Below are 25,337 nucleotides of genomic sequence, written 5' to 3'. Positions count from 1 at the left end.
CATCATTTCTTCCTTCTTTTCTTGCTCCCTCCCTTCTTTTTTGCAGGAAATGCACATTTTTCTAGTTTTGATAACATTTAGGCAGACACATTAAGGAAAATTGGTTAGTACACTTTTTAAATCATGTTTATAGATCTTTTTAAGATCCCCCCCATCCCTTACATCAGAGAGGTTGTAGCCCCAACACTCCCTATAGACCAACACCCATTGCCTTTAAGTAAAATTATGAAGGAAAAACTCTAGCTTTGTCTCAGATTTTTAAGCGAGTCATCACCAAGAAAGTCCAAGTTTTCCACAAATCTTTTATTATTTTCCTGTTGAAAAGAATGGCTTTCTTTATTTACAAAGTAAAGGTTACATAGCTGAATAGATAGGAGGCCTGAGTCTTGAGGCTTTGGTGAATACATATTTCTCTAATAAAGGTCCAGGTTTTAAAATGACCCCAGAGACTTCAAAGAGCAGAGTTTTTGCACATGCTTGGGGGAATCCCAGATAAACATGAAGCAAAGATTTTATCGAGAAGGAAGGAAGAGGAAAGAGTCTGTTTTTGTTTGTTTGTTTTTCGCTTTAACTCCTTGGGTAAAACATGGCGTATTTGGATGTCCGGAAGCCCAGCAGGTCCCTCATCTCGTTGCGAAACTTGGACAGGTCTTGGCGTAGGTCGTTCAGATTTTCCACCGTGGCTTGATCCATGCTCTGCATCTTCTGCCGCGTGGAGGTCAGGTAGCGGTGTACCAGACAGCACATGATCTTCTGGTAGTTCTCGTCACGCTTCTGTTTCAGGTTCTTCCACTCCTGCAGGGTAACCACACCGACGGACTTCAGACTCATGGTGAGACATTGTGGAAACCATAGATATCTAGTTACGGTTTTCAGTACCTTCAGAGGTCATGGTAAAAATAATGTGGACACTGTTAGCTTCAGTGTTTTAAATATTGGGAAATAACAAACATGATCTAATCTGCTCTAAATAGAATATCTGTATAAAAACAAAGAGCATGACAAAATGTGAGGTCTGTGAAAAGCTAAGTGCACCCTTTCTGCTTCTAGATGGTGTAAGAGCAAAAATAGCAGCCATGTGCTACTTTAAATTAATTAAATTAATGAAATACTCTTGATTAATTGATAAGAAGTTTAGTAAACTACTGAAATCTGTGTAGCCAGGTTGCTAACCTAGCAGAACATGCCTCAGAATTTTGTAAAACTATAAAACCACCCCAATTACTTAACTGTAGCACTCCTATAGCACTTGTAATAAACTAGCAGAGGCATGCCAAAAAACACTCATTACAAGAAGGAAAGCACATAGAAGTTTAAGATGGAGTCCGTTTTAGCCCTACGATTTAGTTGGTTTTCCTTCTTAAGACTTTTTATGACTAAAACCTCCATGAACTCTGTATAGGCCTGTTTCCAAAGTATTTGAGGTCCATCATCATTTTACAACAGAAAGGATAAGTTGCAAAAAGTGAAAGGTGAAATACTTTCCTTATTCAGCACATGTCAAAATTCATGCTGGCGCAATCAGAAAATGACTGAACAACTGTGCCTTGTTTGGAAGGGTTGCCAAAAGTTACTTCAAATTTGCAAGTAGTATCTGAATAAACTTCAAGACTAAAGCAAATATGTTTGCTAAGAATGTAGGATGACTGTGATTAGCTTTCTCACCTTGAGACTGTTCTGTCTCTTCACTTTGCCCTTTGTGGTGTGAGAGCAGATCCACTTCCTCAGGCTGGTCACCAGGTAGCAGACGGTTTTTGGCGAGGTTAGGACATTGAGAGGAGGGGGCAGGGTGCACTTGTCGTCAAAGTAGCTGAGCCACAGTTTGGCCCGTGCAAACTTCCACTCCTTATCCTCATGATTCTACATAAAGCATAAAAGAATTACCCTTCATTCTCTGAAGCTTTAACCGTTCAAGTGAAACCACCTCGTAAATGCAAAAATCACCAGTTTAATCTAATGAGAATCAAGCAATTATTCAAAGACCAAACAAAGAAATCATTTGCCATCTGCGAAGCATTTCGGGGTGACTTGAAGCAACATCTATTCTTAACAGTAAGTGAAAGCAGATGCTGCTTTCAGCTCTGACACGAACTCAGATTGCTTGAGACAACTGCTGAGCCAAATGCTGTTCAAACTTACAGCAATTTGTCTGAAGCTTTTATGGAGCATGGCCACGAGCAGCTTGGTCAGCACGATAACCACCACGATGTTGTAGGTGCCTATGATCAGGGCACCAACAAAGGAGCGCAGCTCCTCTGTGTAGCTGATGCGGGTGACGAAGAGCGCAACGTGCGCCAAGGAGAAAATGTACCAGAACAGAGCATAGCAGGTCCCCATAAACCTGGAAAACGGAAGACAATAGTACATAAACACAAGCATTGGTTGCTGGCCAAACATCTGGCACATATAACCACTTTTAACCTCGCTATAAATTCCAACCCCATAGCCATCCCGCAAAGCTGCAGGGTGGATGTGCTCAATGAACCAGTGTGTTGGAATCACATTTGTAGTGGGGGGAAAAAAAGGTGTGTGGCTTTATTCTATAACCTAAGTGCTTAAAAGTGACAGAAAAAAAAATATATACTTTTTTTTTTTTTTTTTACCTCAGCTTCAAAGCATAACACATAAATAAATCACATCCTGTTTAAAACACAAAGACAGTACCATAGATGGCCATGTGGAATCTGAAGGTACAATTGCCTATTACCTTAAAAAGAATAATTACTGTTTTTCCAACAATAAATGAAGTTAGTAATGGGAATATGACAAAGCGGTGGATGGTCACTTATTGTCAAGAGAAAGAATGCAGCAGACTCCATACTTTTCCCAACAAAGTAAAAGGGTTAAAAAGGTCAGATATCTTCCCACCCACCAAAGGCAGTCTCTCAGCACAGTATTGAGGGACAGCAGTCAGACCATTAAAGTGACCACATGCACTGTTTCTTACCATAAAGTTCATTGGGTGAAAAAAAATACATTGCATATCAAATTCCTTTAACTTTTGTACATATGTAGAAAGGTGAGATTTTCATCTGGAGCAGGAATTACATCAGCCAGCTGCCAGAAATACAGATTTCTTTCATTTGAAACTGTTAGCGATTACAGGTAAATGAGTGCCGTTTACACCCCAGGAAAAACTGGCAAATAAACCACAATTTTATAACAACACTTGGGAGTAGGAGACTTTCATATCACTACTTTAGAAATTATGATACATATCAACTTGTTTAATTTCATGAAGCAAGTGGATAATCTCAACTATAAATAGGAATATATACAAAATGCTAGATAATCTAATAGTTGTGCATATACAATAAGTCTTACATTGCATTTGTTCTTCAGCGTAATTTTAGCATCTCTTAATGAGCATTCTGGCTAGTAATCATTGTCTTAAAAAAAAATAGCTTTACGTTTGCACATACGTGTGAAATGCATCGTTGCTCTGTTGCTCGCAGAAGATGCCCTCACAGTCCTTGGTGTGATTGATCTGGTCCTTTGTGTCTTTAGCGTGGTCTTTTCCATAGAGCTGGGTCAGCCCAATGGTGAAGGAGAATAACACAAGCAGGAAGAGGCCCAGAAACTTCCCAAACTCCTGCAGCATCTGACCCATGGAGATCTGTGGGACATTAATGCATCTGTCATTCCAGTGCTGGTAACACAGGTCAGTCAAAGAAGTATAATACAGTAATGCTGTTGTTTCCTTTAGTTTTACATGATAGAATGAATAAATAGAAATACACCTGTAGAACATAATGCAACATAACAATAATAATGATCTTTGGTACTCTTTGAGGTTCAATGTGCCGATTCATATTTTTTCCCCAATAACACTAGAGCTGTAACACATTTGAAAAACACATAAAAACATATACACTGCAAAGAAAAAAAATAAAATAAAATAAGGCAAAAATGCTGTGGATTTGTTTACGGAAGGAGAAGTTTTAAGTCCAACAGAAAAGGATTTGTGTGTCAAAGCATACGCCCCCAATCTTTAGCTGACTTTTATTTAGTGAAAATAAATGCACCAAAGCACACAGAGTGGGTTGATGTTCTCACATACCAGAAATAATGTGAGTTCCTTATGTTGATGCTTTTAATTAGAAGAAGAAAACTAAATCAATATTTGACACGATAATCACAAATCAAAGCTAATTAAAGAAAAAAAAATATTATTTTGGTCTCTGGCTAATTAACTGGTGTATATCGGTAATAGAGTAGACGGAATAGAATAAAATATAATAGAATACCATAAGACAAGTACTAATAAACAATATAAATAATTCTACATACAACAAGTACATATTTACAATGCATGTAGTCCAAGAAGGCATGTAAAGCAAAAAAAAAACAACAAAAAAAACAAAACAAATAAAAACACAGCTCCACAGAAAACTAAGCAGGATGTTCGGATCCAGCTTTACTTCTTTATGTACCCTGGTTGCCTATTTTTACATCTTTGTTTTTGCAAAGCGCCAGTGTTCACACAGGGAAGTGGTGAAATCAGCTGGGAAGCTCTGGGTCCTGTGTACATGAGGTTAAAACAAAGGGGACAGAAAACGTCCTCAAAGGTTACTGGAAGCCTGCTATTTCTAAATCTACGTGGCCCCTATCGGTTAGAAAGGATGCTCAAACAAACAAGCCTGTCACCGTAACAACATCACAAGCCTACAGTGTTTCCAGAGTGACCGCTCTGCCTCCACCGTGGGGTGAATGATGACCAGCGCGTTTGAGCAGAAGGGTAGGTCTGTTAGCACAATTTGTTCTCTTGTCATATATAAATTCCCCAACCACTATGTACACGGGTGATTTAAGAGCCGAGTTGAGGTTGTACCCTTCCTTGGCAGGCATGACATAAAGCCCAGTTTAGTAACCGTGCAAACAGAGCCCGGATGTATTTGCCCCTAACATTGACTGAAAAGGCTTAATGTGTAGCTCAAACGCTGCCAGATACAGTTTTCTTGACTAAATATTAAAGTTTTATGGCAATCCTGGTAGAAAAAGTTAAAAAAAGAAAATAAAAAACGAAGGCATCAATACGTGACGGGTGGATAGTTGAAAATTCAACCATTACAAAACTTGTCAAGACATTTTTTTTTTTTTTTTCCGGAAGGGTCATTAAGGTTTTGTGGTTCAAGACAAAATTTATTTAGCAGGAGGCAAAAAAATATCTCTTTGGGTAGTATGGGTTGCAGACCCCTGTCTTAGATGCTATCTCCATGCTGCAGGGTGTTCAGGAGAAACAGAGGCTGGCATCAAAACCATGAAGGTGTGAAGTTTGCTAAACTCTATTGGGACTTTAACTGGAACTGTGTGCTTCGATTGAGACTAAGGAAACCTTTTAACAGTATGTGCCTGCTGTAAAACAAACAAATATATGTGTTTAAGCACTCCACCGTTAACTACCACGGAGGATCAGTGATGATGTGGGTGCGACTGTTTTCTAGAGGCCCTGAGAATCTTGTTGTTGTGCATGACATCACAGAGCGTCTGAATAATTGCACTTGTGTTTTCCTAACTATTTCAGTCTGCAATAAAACGGCATTTTGTTTAAGGCTTTTTACACACCGTTGTTTACTTGTAAGTTTGGAGGCCCATCTCCATACAACACCATAAAAGACACACAAAGAAGAACAGGATGTTTTGGTGTCAATATTGGCAGTTTTTACAGTACATTTTCTTTTACGACTTACAGTGTAATCTCCCCACAGCAATTACTCAGAACCCTATTAGAATAAGATATACTGCGTAGCTAGGCCACAGCTTGTGTTTGTACTCTCGAGCGCATTCCTGCATGGAGTTAACCATCAGGTATGATGGATTAATACTGTCAGTGAGGTTAAGTCTGGGCCACGAGCAAGCTCTACACACATCCAATCATCCTTTCCAAGCTCAGCACGGGGGGGAAGTATGACTGCAACCCCCATAATCATGAGTCACTGTCTGCATGGAAAAGGGGGATGTCTGGGTGTGGCTGGATGGAAGGCTGTCTCGGCCAAATATCACGAGAGTACTGAAATGTGTGGGTGCGTGCACATTTGTTGGGAGAGGTGTGTCTGCCATGTGAGTGCGGCGTCTGTTTCCAGAGCTAATCATTTTTCCATTCTGCCAGGCCACGTGTTGATGCACGAGTGGGGCAGAAAGACGGGGAAGAGACGAAGCAGAAAGGCAAAAGAGATTTAAAGCTGGAACCTGCATGTTTACTGCTTGCAGTGGGGAATTAGTGTTTATTACCCAACCACAAACTGTAACCAAGACTTAATGACAGGAAGCTGTTCCTTGAAATATGTCGGCGCATACCTGAGGACTGCTTTACGTAACATAGAACACACACATAGTGGGTGAGAAAATAAAACTCTAGACACCCAGAAGAAATCCGGACACTGGTTGTTGTTGTTGTTTTTTATATATATATATATATATAAATATATATAAATCTTCCAAGAAGGCAATGTCATGATTTAAGATCAGGGAGCACAGATGGCCCTGAAATAACAGGAGAGAATGAGTGGAAAATGTGAAATCCAGATTTCACAAGCTGATGCTTAGATTTTAATTGTTTTAATCAGAGCAATTGCACTAATAAAAAATTAACAGATTTCCATTGAAAACTAGCAAGACTAATGAAACTAGTTAAAGGTTTCATGGACTGAAAAAATGTGTTGAACGCTTTTTGCTTGACTCTGACTTACAGTGCCTTGAGAAAGTATCCTCGACCATTGGATTTTTTTTTGTTTTACATAATAAACTTAAATTTCCATGTATTTTAACAGAATTTTGTGACTTCTACACAAAGAACCAGCCGCCTTCACTCTGGTAACCCTAAATAAAATCAGGTTGTCTTCAGAGATCTTGTACGCTTGTACTTAATGCCTTTGACGATGTTATCAGACAGAAAAGCACAGCTGGTGTGATATTTAGAGTGGGCTTGGCCTTGAGTTATCACATTAACAGAGAGCGGAAGAGAGTGGGCAGTGTGATCGTCTGTCTGTGCAAGTGTGAGAAAAAAAAAAAAAAATATATATATATATACCTATATATATATATAAAACAAAGTAGTTTCATAATCCTTACATAAGTGCTTGCTAACCTGCAGTGGCCCCAGAATGGAGCTGGTGGTGTACATGAAGAAGAGTCTCAGGTAACTCAGAACGTTGGCAAAGGCGAAGAGGCCCTCGGCAACCAGGATGGGATGGAAGGCGTCCCAGTCCTTCCTCTCTGGTGTGGATGTGTCTGTATCATTTTTGCAATTTTTGAACTGCAGATCAAAAAAAAAAACTGTCTTGAAGGCGGAAACTTGTGTCAGGAACATTCTCAATGCTTTGAAATCCTAAACCACAGATAGTTTTAACACAAATAATAAAAACTGTTTTGGGGCAACATTGATCTTATAAAAACAGGACTATATATTTACCCACACATACATACATACATAGATAGATACATACATACATACATACATATATATATATATATATATATATATATATATATATATATACATATATATATATATATATATATATATATATATATATATATATATATATATATATATATATATATATATATATATATATATATATATATATACTGTTAGCGTCTGGCCTGGACAAGGACCCACGAGGGCCCATAATTTGCTCCCACACACAGTGAGGCGAGTAATAAGGGACATAAAAAAGATCACTGTTAGTTAACTCTTTTCTCAGAAATACTACAACTATACATGAGATCCTTGTAAAGCTGTCGTCTGATTAGAGCTCTTTATCTGCTTGGCTGCATCCAGCCTCCACTCTCCTCCCTTCCTGGCCCATTAAGGAAACATAAATACTGTACTGTAACAATGAGCGCTGTTGCTTTGCACAGCTCTGTTGATGATGCATGGCACTGCTGTTTGCTTCCACTTGGTGGCAGTCTCAAAAACAAACAGAGCAAAGTAACCCTGATGCAGGCCATTCTTGTTAATGTGGGTGATGTTGGTGGAGACCCTTTTACTTAACCTAATTGTTTAATTCAGTATGATTAAGGGGCAACAGCTTAATTGTCTTCTTTGTATTTTTGTGAAATACTTCCCAGAAATTTGCTTTGACTGTTCCAATCCTATTTTAATGTGTCCTATTTTTAATGTGTTTTAATGTGTTAATGTGCATCATCCAACTGTAGAAATTTCAACCATGGTCTGCCGTCAGATTGAATAACTTGAGCTTGATGCTCCTTATTTATTATTACAGCCACCTTGTAAACTGTATAGTTTCTTGATTTCTTCCCATTCTTCCCATTTATGGGTTGCTCTGGAACATCCTAAATAATGAAGGACACGATTTGGGCCAGACAATTGAAACTTTGGACAAAGTTCAATGTTCCAACAGAACAACAATCTCAAGAATGCATTAAAACTTGTTATTAAATGGTCATAGCTGTGTACAATAAAGGTTCTAGAATGGCTACAACATTAATCCCATTCAAAATGTGTGAACTTAAAAATCAGATCCCTGACAGAAAGGTTACTTATTTAAAAGTTCTGGCATTTGAAAGTGGTCAAATATCTATCCAGAATTTAACAACCTCTGCACTCACATCTTCTTGTTGGAAATTGTCCATAATACAGTCTCGTTAATCTTATAAAAATAACACTAAAACAAACAACTAATACCCAGAAATCATCAGAATTGATTCCATTATGACTGGAAAATTCCAACCAGAACTTTTTCTATTGATCTTAGCTATGTTTTCAATTAAAAAAAAAGAAAAAAAAAGTAGTGTGCTGTTACCTTGCTATGAGCAACTATTCTAAGAGTGAAGGTTGCCAGGTAGAGAGAATTCATCACAAAACTCAGCTGGTTCCTGGACTCTTCCAGAAAGTCTTCCAGCCCTTCGTACCACAAACGTTTCACGTCCGACCACACCATTCCTGCAAGGGTGCAGAAATTGACCATCAGATACACTCACATAACAGACACACTGATTTTTGCAGCTATGTGGATCTTTTTTTTTTTTTTTTTTGGATTAACCCATAAGTCATCTGTCAGATTGAGTCGTAGGTGACGCAAGGGGTATGATATGCAAAAATTGGTATTTAAAGAGAAAAAAAAATGTGTCAAGTGGGATATAAGGAACCATGTGGCATTTAATAAAAATGGGAAGGAACTTTCTTCAGAAAAAAAAATCCATTAGTTCTGCATGTAAACAGGTTATAAAAACAGTAAAATGTGTAGTTACTGTGTACTGTGATTCAGAGATGACTTATCTGTCAGGAGTTTTAAAAGGAAGCCAGCAAAGAAGTGACAGCCTTTGGCGCAGAAAACCCTAATAGCTGTTTCTTCACCCACTCATTGTGTTTGAGAAATGAGACACACAAACACAACATGAGAAACATTAAGACACGTGCAAAGGCTCACACACACTCTTACAGCATCTGATTTCTCCATTAATGGGAGGCAACTGGCTCAAGGGAGAAGGAGAAATACGAGAAGATGGGTGCAGCAGGAGACAAAACAGCCAACAACAGAGAGCAGGAAAAAAATGATTGCTGGGTGTAAAGATCAAACTCATCCAGGGAGTTTGATAGCTACTCACATCCTGCTAACACAATATTTTAGGGAAGGGCAATCATGGACACCTCTTTTCTATTTGCCTGACAGAGAATGTCATATTAATGCAGCAGGATTCCTGGTGTACAGATCACATCTTTTGAAATAAAGCTTGACAAATACTCAACCTGATCTCCGGTGTTCTTTTGCAACAGATGAAGAATTATTTCACCTCTGCGGAACACACACAGAACCCAGGTTCACTTTTCTGTCGCGACTCCACTGACGTCAAATTGAAAACGTCCCAACATCCATTTCTCCAACGTTTAACGAATTAATCTCACTGCTTCTGCTACAGAATTCTATTACCCGTCAGGTGGTGTTAATAGAATGATTTATCAACCAAGCAGTGAGCGGAATGAGACCTACAGCACAATGAGCTGTGGGGGTGTGGGTGGGGGGGGGGGGGATTTTACAGCCACTTACAAACATCCCAGCAAGAAGCCAGAGCCATTAACGAGACCCAAAGTGCATGATGATAATGGCTTCTTGGCAGACGGGGAAGGTAGGGAGGGAGGCTGCTCTCCAGAGACGGTCCATTTATAAATGTGTCTTTTTAGCTGCCTCTGATAAGCAAGTAGGGGCATATAATTTTGGTGTCTTGCATAAATATTCATGCTGCAAGAGCTGGAAATCTTTTACTTTTCTAAAGGCATATAATGCATTTTATTAGGACATAACGTGACAGACCAAAATAAAAGTCGAGGGAAAATAATAACTTGTTTTGCAACAGTGGCGTGCAGTTGAATTCAGAGCCAGGATAGTTAGTAATTTACTAACTACTGGTTTGTAGCTACAGCTGCCCTGGGGCAGACTGACAGAAGCGAGGCTGCAATTTTGCACCAGCAGCCCTTCTGACCAACACCAGCTGGCAAGTTGGGTGAAGTATCTCGCCCAGGGACATAAATTACGAGGGTGGGTGGACTGGGAATCGAACCGGCAATCCTCTCTCGTCCCTATTTGTCTATGAGCTTTGCAAAAATTTAAATAGTTAGATGTTGTCAAATTTTCTTTGCAAAAATAATTACGACTCTGTCATATTAGTGTTTGCGAACATCAGTTTTAGTGACTCGATTTGTGTTTGGACTTTGAATAGACCATTCAAGCCCCTGATTACAAGGCCATGATTATTTTTCCTGCTGTAGGCTGAATCTTTCTTGAAATCTAAGATCTTTTGAATCTTTTAACAGATTTTCTTTCATCTTCTCATCAACACCTCTGACCAACCTACCTGTTCTTGGCAGCATGATGCTGCCACCACCACTTTTCACCATGTAGATTATATTCAGGGTGATGCTCACTATTAGTTTTCCTCTACACATTTTAGACCTCTTTTGTTTGTTACGTATTCATACCAAACCACACCTAATGCATCCTTCATCAGATAGATACCTTACCTATGATCCAGAGGATCAGCAGGTAATCAATCATCTCGAGTGGGGGGCCCATCATGTTCTTCTTGCCCTCATTGTAGACCAGAGAATACAGGTTGAGCAGCAGCAGGAAGGTGAAATAAGAGGCGCTGTGGATGATGAACTTCACGAACGGCGTGTGGATTATCTGGCCGACTCGGGAGCGGGGCACCAGCAGGTAGCAGATGGAGAGGAGCGGCCAGAGCAGCGCCAGGCTCAGAACCGTGCCCATCTTCAAACAGGTGTGCTTCCGTCGGTAGCTGGCCATCTCTCCGAACCAGACGGTGTTGAGGAACTGCTGACAGTTGGACTGAGCCACGAACTGTGAAGATGGACAACACAGGAAATGACAGACATAAGAAAAAAAAATAAGACTGCTTTTTAAAGCATCACTTTTATTCTTATTTACAACTATGCTTAAATGTGTGTCAATCAAACACGTTAAACCCCAATGAAATATTGTCATATTCAATAAATTACATGTGTTCTCTGATTTAAAGCACCTTTTGAAAATAACAAGCTAGCACTAAACATACTTTTCATTGAGCTAACAGTTCTGTATTAAAATGTTTTCTCTTTATTGGTCTGATTAAATATTGTAATTTTAATGTCATGTTTTCATTAGCTGTAAGAGGAAAATCATCATAATTAACAGCAATAAAGGCTAGAAAACACCAGCCTGTGTGTAATTAATCTACATAATGTGTTTCACTTAGTGAATTAAGTCACTAAGATAGATGAAGTTTTCAATAATATTCTGATTTCTTGATTATGGCTACACACAAAACTTTGAGAGTGTAAGAAAATATAAAAAAACATTTCAGAAATGTAAATATGTTTCCTTTGAGATGAGAGCACACTTATGTCCTGTATATTACTGGAAACATTGTTGAAAAACCAATAAAGATAATGTTGGGAAAAAAAAGAAGTGTAAATATGTTTACAAGGCACTGCAAGTTCAGCATTTTTTTCTCAATCTACATAAATAGCTATTAAAATCATTTTTTTCTCACTGATTCTTATGTACTAATTTCTCGTGTGCAGCTTTATATATAACTGTATTAATGTTTTATTCTAAAGTAGGAAGCACTGGGCTGCTAGCTCTACAACACAAAACGCATTTTTCACACAGAACCTTGCAGGCTGTAAATCATTTAGCAGCTTCAAACTTAGAGTTTAAGTTTATCTTTGACTGCTGTTGCCTTAAGGAAACACTTTAAACTGCCAAACTTTTGTTCCCTAAAGACAAGTTCACAACGTGCTGCTGTAGCTCATAGATATGACAGCAAGTACAGTACAGGAGATCAATAACAAAAGTAATGAAACCTGTGAGCTTTTGGAGTTGCAGACTTCCTCCAGCCTACCTCTTTTTGGTTGTACTTGATGGCCAGCTTAAGCCGGCTAAGGTTCATGCGCTCCTCCAGCAGGCCCCTCTTGTCGACATGATCGTCGCTGGAGGTGTGATTGAGAATCACTTCCAGCTCTCGAGAGTTTCGAGCCTGAGCCAGAAGATCCTTGGCAAACATCTTGCACTGTTTCGCCAGCTCTTCGTAGTCATTCCTACAGCAGAGATAGGTTTTTAAACATATCCTGTTCAGATCTATAGCTTATAGTATCATTGTTTGTGCTGAAAGGGAGAGACCTGCACAGTTTTTACTTTAAAATTCCATCGTTTTTTTTTTTTTTTAGATTGAATTAACAGACAGGCCCTGCTAGGAGAACATTACTCACAGAAGTAGCAGTGTTATTTAACTATTTTTTTAAAGGATAAATCCAAAAGTTAAAGATGAATTTATGGCAGTTTATGGCTGGACAAATGACCTGAGAGCTGAATAGATTGATAGAGAGATGGCTAATGAGTAAGCGATATTTTCACCTGAATTCGACCTCGACAAGGCTGAGCTCCTTCAAGTCTGCGCTCAGCTCAAATGCTCGCAGTATGGGGTCCTCCTCGGTCAGCATGATAAGGGAGGGGCTCGCCAGGCAGCGGTAGATGTCGAGTCGGAACCTAAAGGACAAAGTTTTATTAAAACAAAAAAAAAAAAAAAGGGGGGGATTGAAGTTGCCCAAAAGTGAGAATTCAACTGAAAAAGCACATAGCCAATATTAGGGAACATGTATAAACTAATTAAAGTTCATTAACTCTATGTAACTGCTTTGGTGTGCAATTACATATCATAGTCGCTTATTTAGAAAAATAAAAACAAAGGTAGTATAAAATAAAGGAAAACAACAACAAAAAAACGCTTATTCAAAGTGAGATTATGTTATTCCAATTAAAGATGGATTTATTTTTACACATCTTTACCAGATGTTCCAATGAATGTGGATGGTGTAATATTTGTATTCTTAAATCATTGCATGTGCAAAAAAGAAGGGTCATTGGAAGAAGTTAAAGATCTTAATAGCTGACTATCAATCAGCATGAAAAGTGCTGAGCTACAGATGCATCAGTTGTTTTAAGGTTAAAGCACCAACCACAGTCCTGCTACAAATGCTTCAAAACTAAATGTTAAGTCTCGACATTCCCAACAAGCAGAAGAATGCGTTGGATAAAATAAACATTCAGTTTTCTTGAATTGGCCCTGCTTAAAGCTCTGTGTTGCTTGGCAGAGAAGCCACACATTGATTCATTCAGACCGCTGCGTGGGACAGAAAATAAAATTGCCCAGCAAAACAACTCAGTAAAATCACATCTTTCAATCCAAGGTGTAATCCGAAAGCAAAACGTACCAATTCCCCTGGGGAAAACACAGTGGGTTGTTTTTTTTCTCCCTTTTGCTTAAGTTAGACTTTAAATCTCTTTTACATGTCAGAGTAAAACAGCTACATAGTACAAATGCTAAATGCTGTTTTTTGCTAAGCAGAAAAAGCGACACATTGCGTCAGTAGTCCTCTGTGTCGACAGACATAAAACAATTCAAAGTACAGCTACACACTTTCTACAAATGATTGCTTTGCATACAACAAGCCATCATGAAAACCACTTTATGCCATTTTTTTAATAGCTATAAGTCACTGCATTAGCATGTACCTGGAGTGCCTTAAGCTGTCCTTCTTGTTTTTAGCATTGCACAGCATGCACTCGCAGCCGACAGCGTGAGGCCGAGGGAGGGAGATGTCCTGTTTTAGCAGCATGGTGAGGATCTCATAATTATTTCTGTGTGCTGCCAGGATAACAGGAGCCACATCCATGGTGGTGGAGTACTCTGGGTTCTGGATCCGCTGCATCAGTTTCTGAAAAGCACAGCAAGCAAGTATTAAAAACTAAAAAAAAAAAAAAAAAGAAAGAAAAATTACATGCTGTGGTACTCGGTTATTTGAGTCTGGAAAGATGTTTTAATAACCTGCAATAACGGGGGACTTACAGCGATAGAGGGCTTGGAGGAGCGTCTTGGTCTGTGGTTGAGGAGGATGTCCACGGCACCCACAACCTCCGAGTCTATGGCCACCAGCAGGGCATCTGTGGCCTTTGAGAAAAACATAATTTTAGAAAAAAAAGGGGGGGCGGAAACAAAGAAAGCAGACAGAGGGAAAGAAAAATATAAAATGCTTTGCTAAAATACTCACACCTTTTACCGGCTTTGCACATGTAGCCAACCTATTTGAAAAATACCTCATTTAAACTGGTTGCAGAAAATTTCCAAACATTGCCAAAGGATTTCAATAGGATCTAGGCCTGGACTTTGACTGGACATGAAACTGACCTAAGAGAGTGTTATTCCAAAGATGGTTTGGTATCAGCCTGATTTGCAAGTTAAATATAAAGGGTGAATAACTACCAAACAAAAAAAAGGAATAGTTATTCAAGCACATTGATGTTTGTGTTAAATAGGATCTATAAAAAAATGTGAACTGCAATGTAGAATATGCAAAGAACTCCCAGTATAAATCCAGTGACGTACAAAACGACATTTGCAGGTCACTGCATTGTCATTTCTGACATACCTGGCAGCCGTGCTCGAGCAGAAGCTGCAGGATGTCCAGGTTTTCGTTCTCGATGGTGATGGTCACCGCGTCCCGGCCCAGCACATCCACACAGTTGACGTTGAGCTCCCCATGGCGGTTCTCCTCCAGCAGCTTCTTCACCATGTAATAGTCACCTGAGGAGACAAAATTGTTCATAAAACTCACAAGTGGCTTTCAAGTGATTCTTTCGAAGATGTTTAAAGGAGACGCCTCCAGACCTCAACAGTAGTTACAAGGAAAGTGGTGAGACAGAACAGGAAGCAGCCTCCTAAATCTTTGCTTAACAATAACATCTCCCTCAAAGCAGAGTAACTTGGCTTCTCCGCTGTGTTTACAGAGGCTTTATATGGTGAATCTGTGAACTTATCAATGACTCGTTGAGAATGCCCATGCCTCTGTGCTATTTGACCTGTGTTTAACTCATCAGCTTCATCTCCTTGTTAGGAGCTGTGGAGATTCACCAGATGAATCCTGTAACATGCAGACAGTTACATTACTCATCTCCCCCCCCCCCCCCATTTGCGGATTATGTTCTACTGCTGGCCTGACTGCATCACTGCAGGTAAATATGAGCTTCTAGTAAATGAAAAGCCTAACATAGCTCAAAAGGAGGGAGGGGTGGGGGGGAGATGGGCGAACCTTTCTCGCATGCCAGCAGGAAGAGCTTCTCGTCCAGCGTCGTCTCCTCTTTTACTTCTCTCACGTCTTTCAAGGCCAGGAATTTGTCGGGGGAGGAGGTGTCCGTGCCCTGGTAAAGAGCTGCCATTACGACGGAGAGCGAGTACGGCCAAGCACTGATGTGCATCCCACTAGAAAGCTGCGACCATCACACAAGAAAGCCCGTCATCGTCCTTGTTACTGCTATGTGTGGCTGGACAGTGGAGGAATCCTTCCAGGAAGCAAGTCGGAGCGGAACGGAGGCAGGTTTACAGCGTCGTCATCGGGAGAAATCTTCCTGTGTGGTCAACACACTCCGAGGCGTTGCGTTCTCTTTAGTGCGTCTAAACACAACCTTCCGCTACCGACTATCCGACCTCAGGCTCGATTAAACTGGATTAACGGAGTCGAACGACTGCTTACGCCAAGAAAAACAAAACTGTCATTCCTTTCGCCGTGTTTGCACGCACCATCTTCTGTCCCACATCGCAGGTTTGCTGCTGGGATCTTTTTGGTCCTGATGCTGCTGACGAGGACGCTACTGCGCATGTTTCCTCCGAGTCGCACGCGCTTCCTTCGTGCGCGCGCAGCGCAGTGTGCGTGTGTGTGTGACTCAGAATTACGTAACAGTGCTGCTTTGTGTACTGTTTGTGCTGACCGTATAGGCTGTGCAGAGGCAGAGACTTGAAATGTTATGCAGCAAAAAGCGCACAATGCTGCAAGTTATTTACAGAGCTTTGCTACAGCATTTATGCACCTGAATTTATTTGCACGCTGTACTGTTAAACATCAAACCATCCTCTTTTTTTTATATGCTGCGGAGTATATGTCCCTGCTATTATGTTGTGCATATATTAAGCAAATATTATTCTAAAGTTGCTCTTTGATTTCAGCGTTTGATTTATTAGGTATTACTTTTTTGCGGGGGAGAGGCATTGTTTGGTGACCCTGAAAAAAGCTAATTGAAATTTTCACAGCTTTCCTTCAGCAAAGGGAGGGAAAAAAATTACCATTCTTTAATAAAGGACAGTTCTGTGGGGTGCATGGCAAATATGTCAACAAATACTGGCACTTTAGGTATGGATGTTTGTAGTTCATCTTGTTTGTTGCTTCTGTGAATAATGTTCTCCTAGCAGGGCTTGTCAATTTAGATTTAGATGGTCAGAAATTATTTGCTAGATTTGCAGTTAGATGATATTATTTTCATGATGAATTACAGATTGGCTATACTGCAAACACTGTTATGCAGGCATCGGATTGCCTTGATCTAAGTGATAAAGTAATTTTTAAAAAATGGATAAAGCAATGTTTCTTGCAGTGTCCTATGTTTAGGAAACTGATTTACATTCCTCTCCAACTTCATTCCATACTTGCCTGGTGTGTTCCTTGATCTTTACTGGTTTTTTTTTTTTTTAACAGTGATCTCTAACAGATCTTTGAAACACCTTCACAAAACCGCTACATTTATATTTTGATTAATATACATCCATACTTAAATACATGCATTCTTTTTACTGTACAGATGACTTTGTTGTTTGAAATTGAATTAATTTCATGGTATCAGAGCAAAAGAGACTGAACACACTTGTCAAATTCGTATTATTAAAAACCCCCAAAAACAAACAACCCCAAAAAAACAACAACAACAACAAAAAAAACAACAACCATGTATCATTTAATCTTGATCTTTTGAAAACACATTGAAAGTGTTTTCAAAAGATCAAAACATTGATAGAATATAACTACTTTTTCTAGACTCAGTATCTCAGCACACTGGGATAGAAATCGTATCACAGTTTATGTCTGGGTTATTCTCTGCATTAAATTCAGTGGCCGGTAATGGAGGCTTAACTGTGCAATAGATATGTTTGGACATCTATTTGTGAAATTAATTATATCTAGACTGATGGAGTCCTTGCCAGGCCTTAATGGAGCACATGTGGAGTTTTTCACCAGCATGTCAGAACACTTAACATCTTTAGATGTTTTACCAGAGAGGACTGAGGAAGTTGGGATTATTTTTGCAGTTTGACAAAACAGTGCTAGCAGCTATAAACATAAATAAAAAGTTCTGTCAAAATAAAAGCCTGGCAGGCAGTTGGGTAAAAAGAAGATTTTACATGAAATCCAGACTCAATCCCTTAAAATGATAAAAAGCAGTTCAGGCCTATGTGTGCTGTTGGATAAAAAGTAATCCTTTATCCTGCACATTTTATGTGTTCTATATGCAAAGTAAACTCTGAATTTATCAAATTGAATGGCTGATGTATTGATTCAACAAATACTCTTTTTTTTCTAATTTGACATTATTTATTCACTTCACCTTTTATTTGCTACTACTTTTAATGAAAGAAAAAAAATATTGAATGAAACGGTTACTTAACGAATCACTACATTGAAATAGGCCCATGTCTTAAATTTCTGGGGGTTTTATATAAATTAAATGCGTTGCATTGATTGTGTTATTGTAAGGGGTGAACACGCCGTTATCCAGCAGAGGGCAGTCTGTTCAAAGTTTTTAGAACATCTGTAAGCATTTTTACTACCGATGAAGCATGAGTATTATGCAGACAAATGCGGTCATATTCTTTACAAAGCAAGGACATTTTAATTATCTTTGTAGATCATTAGGCATAATTTAAGATTTTCGCTGAAAAAGCTGATATTCCATTGTGATTACTATTTTTTAAATATTATATTTATTATTTATATATATATATTATAATTTATTTATATACATAAATAAATTATATATTTTATAAAATAAGAAAAACCCATGTGGCCATTACAGATGGGTTAAATTATCATTTCACCCGATCACTGCCACACTAACGTCTCATTAGTCATAATGTTATGCCTGAACAGATAGAAAAAAAATCAATCCCGAGACTGGAGTGGTGAAAACATGCACTTAATCTGGGATGCCAAGTCCTCCCAACAGACAAGTTTCCTATCTAATGTACATAAAAGTAGATGAAATAGAACATATTTTGTATTAAAGTATGGATTTCAGTACACGATGCGATGTGGGGCCGTGAAATAATGAAGAGCTTCAAAGCGCTTTCTCTTGAACTTTTTTAAGGGCAGGATGGGTGGAGTCCTCTATGGCTTATAATAAAAGCTTTCACGATGAGCCATCTCTGCACAACACAGATGTACAACAGTGAGATCAACATCATACGTTAACATGGGGCCACATTTTGAGTGGCGTTGTTGTTGAGACACAAAAGCTGTAAAAGACAATTTTGCCAATTTTAGGCCAAGCTCGTGACCGTGCGATGTGTTGTGATACTGTAGAGAAGTGATATATAAATAGTTATGTTGATCATAATTGTACAACATTCTCTATGCAGGTTGAAGTTACAGTCACGTAAATAATAAGTACATAATTTTATTCTGTTACAAGTACTACAAATACTAATTATGCTTATTGTTATTGTTAATGCTCATATATTACTATTTTATGTTCACTAAAATTTAAGTGAACATTTGTGACACTTCCCTTTTATAATTTCATTATTATTATTATTATTATTATTATTATTATTATTATTATTATTGCAACTTAAAATCGTGGACAGTTTAAACAAATCTAACATTGTTAAGCATCACAACCAAAAAATTTTAGCTAATTTTAGAGGCTTGGGATATTTTTAAAGTTAAGATACATTTTACGGACATCTAGGTACATTGTACGTGTATTGTCTTTCGAACTAGATGCTCGAGCTTATTTTGATTCACAGATATAGGTCACTTTTGTGTCAGAGGTGGCTTCTATTTAGTAGTAAAAAAGAAGCATATCCTATTTTGCGTAAAGTGATTTATAAAAATGAGCAGAAAAATAAAATTATGTTAATGTTTTCTTCAGAAACCCCCTCATTTTTCTCGACGAATTTTTCCCTCACAATATGGCGTGGAAGCTCACGTCTTCTATTCTTTATATCTCTATGTGGGAGGCTCTGGAGACAGACGGGGTAAAAAACCCAATAAAGGAGCTACTTACCGCATTACGTCACCAATTGGACCAATGAAGCGCGTCAGAGGGCGGGCCTCTGCGCCTGCATTTGGACTGAACCCGTTCAGTGTGTGGCAGTTAGACAAGCAGAGGAGGTCGCTATGTGGGAGATTCTTAAATCCGTGACTACGGATGCAGACTGGGCGCTGCTTTATTGCATCCAGATGATTTGAGCCGTTCACGCAGGACTCATTTTGATTTGTTGCACCGTGTCTATGTGTGGATCTCAGCCCGGCTGTGTTTTTAAAGATGCATCAGACAGTATCTGCGCAGAGATGCCCCCGCTGAACATGAGCAAACAGGGCGTCTGTTACAATGAAGAAGACGGCGGCGGCTCCTTCCTGTGTTGTTGCGGATCTTGCAGCGCTCGGTATGGACAACTTAAACGTCTCCATCATCATCATCACCACCATCCACCACCGCTCCAATGAGGAACATTGCGCAGTGCAGTGAATCGGGTTTTTGGAAAATATATTACCTAATCAACTGGAAAATAAATTCCCAGCATACACGTTACAGAGCGCGCCTTGGTGCATTACTGTCAATGTAAAGAGCTCTGCCCAGTGGTGGGAGCCACTCTCTCCAGGGGTTACAGATGAGAGGCAAACAATACCATCAACCACTGAAGTTGACAGCGCCTTGGGAGAAGGATGCTGGCTTTGGGAGAAAGCTCAAAACCTACAGGAATCATACCAAGATAATAGCACAGCCTGGGATCGTGATGAAAGTGCTGCGCAGGAAGAGGATTGTGTTATTCATGGCCTATTTCCTGCTGCTGGTGCTCACCATGCTCAATTTGGCCAATTATAAATGGACCAAGGAGCCTCAGCAGTGCAACCATCAGATGAGGAGCACCACCTATCAGAGCAGATCGGACATCCGCTTTCTCTACAGGCCCTCCCTGGCTAAGAAGAGACAGCTCATCTACGTCTTGACCACCTGGAGGTCGGGGTCCTCCTTCTTCGGTGAGCTTTTCAACCAAAATCCAGAAGTGTTCTTCTTGTATGAGCCTATGTGGCACATCTGGCAGAAGCTGTACCCTGGTGATGCGGTGTCTCTGCAGGGGGCGGCCAGAGACATGTTGAGCTCCTTGTATCGCTGCGATCTGTCTGTTTTCCAACTTTACAACAGCCCCGGAGGCAAAAACTTTACCTCCTTAGGGCTGTTTGGCGCCACGCTGAACAAGGTTGTGTGCTCTTACCCCCTGTGCTCAGCCTACAGGAAGGAGGTGGTGGGGATGGTGGATGATAAGGTGTGCAAAAAGTGTCCCCCACAGAGCCTTAGACTGTTGGAGGAGGAGTGCCTAAAGTACAACACTATAGTCATTAAAGGGGTGCGCATTTTGGATGTAAACGTTCTCGCCCCTCTGATGGAGGACCCATCCTTAGATCTGAAAGTGATCCATTTGGTTAGAGACCCTCGGGCAGTGGCAAACTCAAGGATCAAATCCAGACACGGCCTGATTAGGGAGAACTTACAGGTGGTCCGCAGCAGGGACCCTAAACTGCGCCGGATACCTTTCGTAGATCCCGGCCACAAGGTCAACAAGAAGGACGGCTCCGACTACCATTCCATCGGAGCCATGGAGGTGATCTGCGACCGCACCTCCAGGACTCTGAGGACTGCCTTGAACCCTCCAGGTTGGCTGAAGGGGAAGTACATGGCCGTGCGGTACGAGGACCTGGTGGAGAACCCCGTCAAGACCCTAAGGAGCGTTTACCGCTTCGCCAACCTCACCACCAACCATGACATTGAGTCGTTTGCGCTGAACATGACCAGCGGCTCCAGCTCCTCCTCCAAGCCCTTCATCGTCTCCTCCCGGAACGCCACGCAGGCAGCCAGCGCTTGGAGGATGGTGCTCAGCATCCAGCAGATCAAGCAGGTGGAAGACTACTGCCACCACTCCATGTCCGTCCTGGGGTACGAGAGGGTGAGAACAGCCGGGGAGGCCAAGGATTTGAGCAAATCGCTGCTGACGCGCTCCAAACTGTGAAGAAAAAAAACAAAACAAAAGCATCCTCCTCGCCACCAAAGACCTTTTTAATTTAATGTTCATTTTTCCATGCAGTGCCGTTTCCTCTTATTGTGGAATTAAAGCTTTACGTTCAAGTGTTAAAGGAGCTCCGGCTGGCTACATTTGGAATGTATATCTTGTTTTCGAGCTGCAGTTTGTACACTTCTTTTATACAGGAACACCGGCTGTGGGACAATGACTTAAGATAGGAAACAAAAGGATAATTTATGTATCTTGGTATTACTATGACACTACAAAGTTGATGTTTTTGAAGTTATTTTTGAATGTTTAAAACCTTAAAAAAAAAAAAATATATATATATATATATATATTATTTTTCACTCTCCATACTGTCTGTACAAGTGAAAAGAAAAACTAGTAGATAAAAGGAAAACAAGTAGTAACAGATTTTAAAAATCATTTTTATTTTTAATACCCCGTTAAAGTCAGAGACAATCAGTGATTTGGTTTGATGATGTGCCATAGTTAGAAGTCTCATCAGAACAGCAGTAGTACTTTATACAGTTATTTTTTTTTTTATCTGTCATTTCATTTTGTCACAACGTCCTTGTAGGATGTTGACATGCACTGTGGACTTTTGATCATAACTCTGGAGTAGGACAACCTCTCTTTGTGTCAGTGTGAGCATTCTGTTGTTCTACCATCTTCAAATGTTTACAATTGCTTGCTCTTATGAAAACACCTGAACTAAAAAAATAATAATATTGCATTGAGTAAAGTTCACAGTAAATGACTTTATGCATCATTTGTGAGTGTAACATTTTCAAACTGAAGAAATATTCAGTCTCATTTTGCTTGGTTCTAGACTTTGAAATTAGTTAGTGCTTTGAAACATAATTTGCCACCTAACAGAGTTTCTGTTTTTCACTTTTTTTTGACACACTTGTATGTTACAAGATAAAACGAGTAAATACAACATGTGCTGTTTAAGTTATGATTTGATTTATTTGGGGAAAAAGCTGTTTGAACCATATATGTGAATATTTTACATCACCACAGAGAAATTTTGGCTAATGCTTGTTTTAATATAGGCCAAGGCACTGCGTTTTCATAGGATTTTTGTCCAAACTTTGACTAGGCCATTCTAAAATTGTCCTTTTTATTGTTTGTGAGCTATTCGCTGGTGTATTATTCCCTGCTTTGTAATCCAAGAGCACTTGATCTTAAGCTAGTGAAATGATGGCCGTCGGGATCTTTTGCTAGAGAGCAGAACTCATGACTTCATCAATTATGACAATTTGTCTAAGTCCTGGCGCAACAGACTCTCACTCTACTCTGACCCTGTTTGACTGTGGGTATGACGTTTGTTCTCTGAAATGATGTTTCACAGCAGGCTAAACTGGATACACTTCTCCCAAAAGTTAGACCTTTATTTTCATCAGTCCATAAAACATTTTCTCTGAAGTATCATAGAGTAGTCAAGATGTTGGTCATGAACAACGACCTTAACTGAGGCAAGTGATCTCTGCGGTGCTGTAGATGTCGTTCTGGGCTGTTTTGTGAACTCCTGGATGAGTTTTTGATGCATTCTTTGTGTTACCATGGCAGGTCTCCCACTGGGAACAAACACTGATGTTTTATATGATGTTTATTTATGGCTAATGTCTCACACTGTGGTTTGCTCAGATCTAACGCCGTAGCTGAGGTTCTGTAACCCCTCTCAGATTGATGATTATCTAGTATTTTGCTTCTCATTTGTTTTTTAATTTTTTTTCAGCATGGGGTAAGACATGTTGCTTTTTGAAAATTTTCCATCTGTTTCACAGTTTACTCAACTTTTAAAGAAGTTTAATCATAGCTCAGTCATTGTGTAATAAGAGGGAGGAGTTGCATCACCGGCTTGGTTTGGATGGCTTATTTCCTTAAGCAAATGAAATTATAATTTTCCAAAATTTCATTTTGTATTTACTCAGGTTATCTTTGTTTGATATTGAAATTACTTTTATGATCCGAAACAACAGACGTGTGACAGAAAAGTGAAATAAATTTGTAAGGGAGGACAGTTTTTTTCACAACCCTGTATTTCTGCAAGCAATAGTACCACCGCAATGTCATACATTTGTTGCCAATGGCTACATATCCTAGGGGTGCCCTATGGCGTTTGGTAAATATACTTTTTGTTTACGCTCAACGGTAATCGGCGTGGATGGAGTGTGTGCAACAGACCAGATGTTTTAAAATTATTTCCCCTTGAAAAATTCCTATAATCCTTATTTTTAGATCCAGGGTTTTATTTTGGGGAGTTAAGTAGTGCGGCTGCTTTAATATTTAACAAACCCATATATTTTTATCTGCAGAACCCTTTTGACTTGTACTGAATCCCTTTTACCTTCTTCCATCCAAACAAAATAGCTGCTGGATTATGACCCAGCAACCCAGTTTTATTAATTTAGTTCTGCGTGAAATATATGGATGGAATAAAAGATCTACATGCCCTGTCAAAATGCTAGGTTACCGTGATGTCACAAAATGATTTTTTTTTTCCACATTACGTCACATTTATCCAGTACAATTCAAATTAAACTCTTCGAGGAAAACAATCTAGAGAATAAAAAAAAATGTTGGTTAGCACAACAAACTAATACTTAGTTGAAACACATTTTGATTCATTTCAAGAATTCAGTCATCTTTGTTGAGTCTCTTAACATCCAGCATCTTTCACTTCCATAATATTTCAAAGGGGAAACAGAAATGCCGTTTTGTGCCCTTCTCAAATTGTGCCCAAATGAATAAATTATGGTTTCATGTGAGCATAGCACATGCTTTCACAAGATGTTGAGCAGTTTTAACAGTTCCTCAATTGTTTTAGACTTCTATCTTTAGACCTTAGATTTTAGTCCAGTGTAGTCATTAGTTGCCGTCTCTCTGATCTGGGTTAGTTAAAATATTAACTGAGAAATGAGACACTGAGGCATCATCAGTTCTCACCGATTCCTCAGATGTAAAGTAAGGGGACTTAATATACACATATTAATGTATACTAATATACGTTAATATGTGTAAATATTAACTCTGCAACATATATAATCATAGGTTCTTTTTAATCTCATTAAGTGCTAAAAATTATTACATATTAGACTGAATTAATATATTTGTTGTCTTGGTGAAATATTTTAAACTGACATGTAAAACAGTTAGAGACCAAAAGTGAAATATCTTAACACTTCAAACAAGACAGTAGGGTTATTTTTTTTTTGCCTTTAACAGTATGCTAACTTTGAAAGTATTAAGTTGTTAGACTTGAAAGCGGGCTCCTACCTTTTTGATTCCATGTGTGTCTCAGGAAAAACATAGTGCATTTTGGGTCTGGTTACTTTGCACCTACTCAGGAAACCCTGATAGAGTTTAGTCCTTTGTGTAAATGAGTAAAATGTAGAGTTAGGGCTAAGAAAGAGTTGGATTTGGCTTTTGTCTATCTTTGTAAGCACACTCCTGAGAAAATGCACATGGCTTAATGAGATACATGACTGAGTTTGTATAAAAAGCCAAAGCAGACCTGATAAAATGTGTTTTTCTACAACGGAGGGATTTTGCTGATAAGTTCATATCTGCATGAATAAGTAAAAGTAAAGTAACGGTTGCAAACAAGAGGCTCTCAGGAAAATTCATGAACATCGTTTTGTCAGACATATTAACTTTATCAGATGATATCGAAAAGAAAG

At 39.2% G+C, this 25,337-nt stretch overlaps 2 protein-coding genes across 2 annotated transcripts; one reads left to right on the top strand and one right to left on the bottom strand.

Moving 5' to 3' along the window:
• Positions 1–282: 282 nt before the first annotated feature.
• On the bottom strand, positions 283–16,402 carry trpc1 (transient receptor potential cation channel, subfamily C, member 1). Its single transcript, XM_015000818.2, has 13 exons — positions 15,608–16,402; positions 14,948–15,102; positions 14,368–14,469; positions 14,034–14,236; positions 12,876–13,007; positions 12,364–12,559; positions 10,985–11,321; positions 8,769–8,908; positions 7,088–7,255; positions 3,423–3,616; positions 2,140–2,341; positions 1,666–1,860; positions 283–795 (listed from the first exon to the last, which is right to left on the bottom strand). Exons 1-13 carry the CDS (start codon positions 15,771–15,773, stop codon positions 568–570), a joined length of 2,418 nt encoding a protein of 805 aa, XP_014856304.1. The 5' UTR covers positions 15,774–16,402; the 3' UTR covers positions 283–567.
• Positions 16,403–19,712: 3,310 nt separating this feature from the next.
• On the top strand, positions 19,713–23,677 carry chst2b (carbohydrate (N-acetylglucosamine-6-O) sulfotransferase 2b). The gene has a single exon (XM_014984980.2). It carries the CDS (start codon positions 20,236–20,238, stop codon positions 21,631–21,633), a length of 1,398 nt encoding a protein of 465 aa, XP_014840466.1. The 5' UTR covers positions 19,713–20,235; the 3' UTR covers positions 21,634–23,677.
• Positions 23,678–25,337: the final 1,660 nt, after the last annotated feature.

This window comes from Poecilia mexicana, unplaced genomic scaffold (assembly GCF_051168715.1).
Source record: "Poecilia mexicana isolate PSO_F unplaced genomic scaffold, ASM5116871v1 scaffold_20, whole genome shotgun sequence".
Lineage (NCBI taxonomy): Eukaryota > Metazoa > Chordata > Actinopteri > Cyprinodontiformes > Poeciliidae > Poecilia > Poecilia mexicana.
Note: the sequence above shows the minus strand (reverse complement) of the source record. Positions and strands in the feature narration are given on the sequence as shown.